The following is a 6,000-nucleotide window of genomic DNA, read 5'->3' as shown; positions in this document are numbered from 1 at the left end:
GGGAGAGAGAGAGAGAGAGATTGAGAGAGAGAGAGAGAGAGATAGAGAGAGAGACAGAGACAGAGACAGAGACAGAGACAGAGACAGATATCAGCCCTGAGTGTTGACTTGTTTTTCTCCAGCCGAATGTAATTAAAACTACACCACTTCCAGAAAGAGCTCCACCCTCTCCTCTCCTTCTATTTATTGTAATTTCAGTGAGAGCTACATGTCTGTTTCTGTCTTTTCCAGCCTCTACTCCCATAGAGTCTAGCATCTATTAGCCTCTAATAGCCTCTACTAGCCTCTACTAGCCAACAGTAAATGAGTCTCTACTAGCCTAAATTATGCTCTACTCACCAATATTTATATTTCATTTATTTCTTTCACCTTTATTTACCCAGGTAGGTTAGTTGAGAACAAGTTCTAATTTACAACTGCGACCTGGCCAAGATAAAGCAAAGCACTTCGACACAAACAACAACACACAGTTACACATGGAATAAACAAACATACAGTCAATAATACAGTAGACAAGGTCAATATACAGTGTGTGCAAATTAGGTCTGTTAAGGGAGGTACGGCAATAAATAGGCCATGGTAGTGAAGTAATTACAATATAGCAATTAAACACTGGAATGGTAGATGTGCAGAAGATGAATGTGCAAGTAGAGATATTGGGGTGCAAAATAGCAAGATAAATAAATAAACCCAGTATGGGGATGAGGAAGTTGGATGGGCTATTTACACATAGGCTATGTACAGGTGCAGTGATCTGTGAGCTTCTCTGACAGCTGGTGCTTAAAGTTAGTGAGGGATATCTTTTAGGACCTTGAGCGTGGCTGAGGTGCACCCATGACCAGCTCTGAATCCAGATTGCATAGCGGAGAAGGTACGGTGGGATTCAAAATGGTCGGTGGTCTGTTTGTTAACTTGGCTTTCGGAGACCTTAGAAAGGCAGGGTAGGATAGATATAGGTCTGTAGCAGTTTGGGTCTAGAATGTGTCCCCCTTTGAAGAGTGGGATGACCGCTGCACCTTTCCAATCTTTGGTAAACTCAGACAGGTTGAACAGGCTAGTAATAGGGGGTTGCAAAATCATTTTAAGATAGAAGTCTCTACTGATACAGATATAAGTCTCTACTAGCCTATATTAGTCTCTACTAGACTATATTAGACTCTACTAGCCTATATTAGTCTCTACTAGCCTATAACAGCCTCTACTAGCCTATATTAGACTCTACTAGCCTATAATAGTCTCTACTAGCCTAAATTAGTCTCTACTATCCTACATTAGTCTCTACTAGCCTATAACAGCCTCTACTCGCCTATATTAGACTCTACTAGCCTGTAATAGTCTCTACTAGCATATAACAGCCTCTACTAGTCTAAATTAGCCTCTACTAGCCTCTACTAGTCTACAGTATATTAGTCTCTACTAGCCTATATTCGACTCTACTAGCCTATATTAGACTACTAGGCTACATTAGTCTCTACTAGCCTATATTAAATTCTAGTGGCCTATATTAGTCTCTACTAGCCTATATTAGACTCTACTAGCCTATAACAGCCTTTACTAGCCTAAATGAGGGTCTACTATCCTATATTAGTCTCTACTTGCCCACAGTATATTTGCCTCTACTAGCCTACAGTATATTAGACTCCATTACCCTGAATGAGGCTCTACTAGACTCTACCAGCCTCTACATAGCCTATACTAGCCTCTATGTAGCCTCTACTAGCCTCTACTAGTCCACAGTATATTCGACTCTACTAGCCTATATTAGCCTCTACCAGCCTGTATTAGACTCTACAAGCCTATATTAGTCTCTACAAGCCTCTACTAGTCTACAGTATATTCAGTATCTCTAATCCTGTATTCTCCAGTCTACTATTACCCCCCCCAGCACCTCTAGTCCTGTCTTCTCCAGTCTACTATACCCCCCCCAGCACCTCTAGTCCTGTCTTCTCCAGTCTACTATACCCCCCCAGCACCTCTAGTCCTGTCTTCTCCAGTCTACTATACCCCCCCCCCAGCACCTCTAGTCCTGTCTTCTCCAGTCTACTATACCCCCCCAGCACCTCTAGTCCTGTCTTCTCCAGTCTACTATACCCCCCCCCCCCAGCACCTCTAGTCCTGTCTTCTCCAGTCTACTATACCCCCCAGCACCTCTGGTCCTGTCTTCTCCAGTCTACTATACCCCCCCCCCCCAGCACCTCTAGTCCTGTCTTCTCCAGTCTACTATACCTCCCCAGCACCTCTAGTCCTGTCTTCTCCAGTCTACTATATCCCCCCAGCACCTCTAGTCCTGTCTTCTCCAGTCTACTATACCCCCCCCCAGCACCTCTAGTCCTGTCTTCTCCAGTCTACTATACCCCCCCCAGCACCTCTAGTCCTGTCTTCTCCAGTCTACTATACCCCCCCCAGCACCTCTAGTCCTGTCTTCTCCAGTCTACTATACCCCCCCCCAGCACCTCTAGTCCTGTCTTCTCCAGTCTACTATACCCCCCAGCACCTCTGGTCCTGTCTTCTCTAGTCTACTATACCCCCCCCCCAGCACCTCTAGTCCTGCCTTTTCCAGTCTACTATACCCTCCCAGCACCTCTAGTCCTGTCCTCTCCAGTCTACTATACCCCCCCCAGCACCTCTAGTCCTGTCTTCTCCAGTCTACTATACCTCCCCCCCAGCACCTCTAGTCCTGTCTTCTCCAGTCTACTATACCCCCCCAGCACCTCTAGTCCTGTCTTCTCCAGTCTACTATACCCCCCCAGCACCTCTAGTCCTGTCTTCTCCAGTCTACTATACCCCCCCCAGCACCTCTAGTCCTGGCTTCTCCAGTCTACTATACCCCCCCAGCACCTCTAGTCCTGTCTTCTCCAGTCTACTATTACCCCCCCCCCCCCCCCAGCACCTCTAGTCCTGTCTTCTCCAGGCATCTATACCCCCCCCCCCCCCCGCAAGCACCTCTAGTCCTGTCTTCTCCAGGCATCTATACCCCCCCCCCCCCCCAGCACCTCTAGTCCTGTCCTCTCCAGTCTACTATACCCCCCCAGCACCTCTAGTCCTGTCTTCTCCAGTCTACTATACCCCCCCCCCAGCACCTCTAGTCCTGTCTTCTCCAGTCTACTATACCCCCCCCCAGCACCTCTAGTCCTGTCTTCTCCAGTCTACTATACCCCCCCCCCCAGCACCTCTAGTCCTGTCTTCTCCAGTCTACTATACCCCGAGGGTACAATGCGATATCATTGGATAAACTCTCCATACACATGAACACACATACACACCACACACTTGACTCATTTTCCCAATGAGGTTAAACCCCGGACAGTGAGAGGCCTGAATCTGTCCAGCACCATTAGAGAGGACAAGCGTTTGTGTGTCTACACTGGGGGATCGGGAGGCAATGTCATCAACGTATGAAAAGGGAACTCATTAGAGGAGGAGAGGGGAGGGAAGAGGAAAGAGGGATGAGGAGAGAAGGAGGAGGAGAGAGTTAGGGGGATGAGGAGAGAAGGACGAGGAGAGAGGGAGTAGGAGAGAGGGAGGAGGAGAGAGAGATGATGAGAGAGGAGGGGAAGGAGGAGAGAGTGAAGAGGAGAGAGGGACGAGGAGAGAGTGATGAGGAGAGAGGGAGGGTGATGAGGAGAGAGTGATAGGATGAGGAGAGAGGGATGAGAAGAGAGGAGGTGGAGGAAGAGAGAGAGGAGGAGAGGAGAGGGGGATGAGGAGAGTAGATAGGGAGTGTGGAGGAAGGATGAGGAGAGATGAGGGGGAGGCAGAGAGAGGGATGAGGAAAGAGGAGAGGGATGAGGAGAAAGTCAGTGGCGCTACAATAGCAGATACTGTTCCTGACAGCGATATTTCTACAGTGTATATTGTGCTGATCCCCAGTGATAGAGAGGGTCATTTACCATGTTACTGTTTAGGGAGGGCAGAGATGTTGTAATGTACTGTAATATCTATAGAGCACGTTGTCTAACAGCAGCAATAAAATAGTAGGATGTAAAACGACCTTTTCCACATTGTGTATTTCCCCATCCTCTTGGCAGGAGTCCCGAAACACAGACACCTATGACCTTTCCTTGTTGAACGCTTGTTAATTACACTGCTTTATAAATGAAGTGTAGGTCCTGCCTAGGAGGATGAGAGGAGTGAAGATGGAGAAGGGAGGGGGATGAAGAGAGGAATGATGAGAGAGGAGGGGGAGGAGAAGAGAGGGACCATGCCTCAGGACTACCTGGCCTGATGACTCCTTGCTGTCCCCAGTCCACCTGGTCGTGCTGCTGCTCCAGATTCAACTGTTCTGCCTGCGGCTATTGAACCCTGAATGTTCACCAGACGTGCTACCTTGTCCCGGCCTGCTGTTATCTACTCTCTCTCTCTCTCTCTACCGCACCTGCTGTCTCTAACTCTGAATGCTCGGCTATGAAAAGCCAACTGACATTGACTCCTGAGGTCCTGACCTTTTGCAACCTCTACAACCACTGTGATTATTATTATAATTTGACCCAGCTGGTCATGTATGAACGTTTGAACATCTTGACCAAGTACTGTTTTAATCTCGAACCGTCACAGCCAGAAGAGGACTGGCCACTCATCAGAGCCTGGTTCCTCTCTAGGTTTATTCATAGGTTCCTGTCTTTCTAGGAAGTTTTTCCTAGCCACCGTGCTTCTACATCTACATTTCTTGCTGTTTTGGGTTTTAGGCTGGGTTTCTGTATAGCACTTTGTGACATCGGCTGATTGATTGATTGATGAGGAGAGGAGAGTGGGAGGAGGAGAGAGGGAGGGGGGAGGAGAAGAGACGGAGGGGGGAGAGGAGAGAGGGAGGGGGATGAGAAGAGATGGGGGGAGAGGAGAGAGGGAGGGGGATGAGGAGAGAGGGAGGGGGGTGAGGAGAGAGGAAGGAGAAGAGGGACGAGGAGGTAGGGAGGAGGAGAGGAGAGAGAGATGAGGAGAAGAGAGGGGGATGAGTAGAGGTGGAGGGGGATGAGGAGTGGTGTAGGAGGATGAGGAGAGAGGGATGAGGAGAGGAGAGTGAGAGGAGGAGAAGAGAGGGGGATGAGGAGAGGTGGAGGGGATGAGGAGAGGTGTAGGGGGATGAGGAGAGAGGGATGAGGAGAGGAGAGTGAGAAGAGGAGAGAGGAGGGGAGGGGGATGAGGAGAGGGATGAGGGGTTGAGGAGAGGGATGAGGAGAGATGAGGGGGAGGAGAAGAGAGTGATGAGGAGAGAGGGAGGTGGATGAGGAGAGATGAGGGGGTGGGGAGAGGGATAAGGAGAGAGGAGGGAGATGAACAGAGAGGGTGGGGAGGAGGAGAAATAGATGAGGAGAGGAGAGGAGGGGAGGAGAGAGGAGGGGGATGAGGAAAGGGAAGACGGAGGAGGGAGGAGAGAAGAGGAGAGAGGGATGAGGAGAGGCAAGAGGGATGAGAGGAGAGAGGGATGAGGAGAGAGGATGAGGAGAGAGGAGGGGGATGAGGAGAGAGGGGGGGATGATGAGAGAGGAGGCAGAGGAGGAGAGAGGGGGGTGGAGGAGGAGAGAGTGAGGAAGAGAGAGGAGGGGAGGAGGAGAGAGTGAGGAAGAGAGAGGAGGGGAAGGACGAGAGAGTAGGGAGAGGAGGAGAGAGTGAGGAAGAGAGAGGAGGGGGAGGTGGAGAGAGTGAGGAAGAGAGAGGAGAGGGATGAGGAGAAAGTCAGTGGCGCTACAATAGCAGATACTGTTCTTGACAGCGATATTTCTATAGTGTATATTGTGCTGATCCCCAGTGATAGAGAGGATCATTTACCATGTTACTGTTTAGGGAGGGCAGAGATGTTGTAATGTACTGTAATATCTATAGAGCACGTTGTCTAACGGCAACAATAAAATAGTAGGATGTAAAACGACCTTTTCCACATTGTGTATTTCCCCATCCTCTTGGCAGGAGTCCCGAAACACAGACACCTATGACCTTTCCTTGCTGAACGCTTGTTAATTACACTGCTTTACAAATGTATGGCAGGGCCTGCCTAGGAGGATG

General features: G+C 49.4%; 1 protein-coding gene across 1 annotated transcript in view; it reads right to left on the bottom strand.

Moving 5' to 3' along the window:
• The window catches only part of LOC139366914 (catenin delta-2-like), a 573,021-nt gene that overhangs the window by 286,573 nt on the left and 280,448 nt on the right, over positions 1–6,000 (bottom strand). Inside the window, exon 11 of the mRNA XM_071104665.1 lies at positions 4,315–4,326. Within this exon, the coding sequence (XP_070960766.1) occupies positions 4,315–4,326 (12 nt within the window). The remainder of the gene's footprint in view (positions 1–4,314; positions 4,327–6,000) is intronic.

This window comes from Oncorhynchus clarkii, chromosome 15 (assembly GCF_045791955.1).
Source record: "Oncorhynchus clarkii lewisi isolate Uvic-CL-2024 chromosome 15, UVic_Ocla_1.0, whole genome shotgun sequence".
Lineage (NCBI taxonomy): Eukaryota > Metazoa > Chordata > Actinopteri > Salmoniformes > Salmonidae > Oncorhynchus > Oncorhynchus clarkii.
Note: the sequence above shows the minus strand (reverse complement) of the source record. Positions and strands in the feature narration are given on the sequence as shown.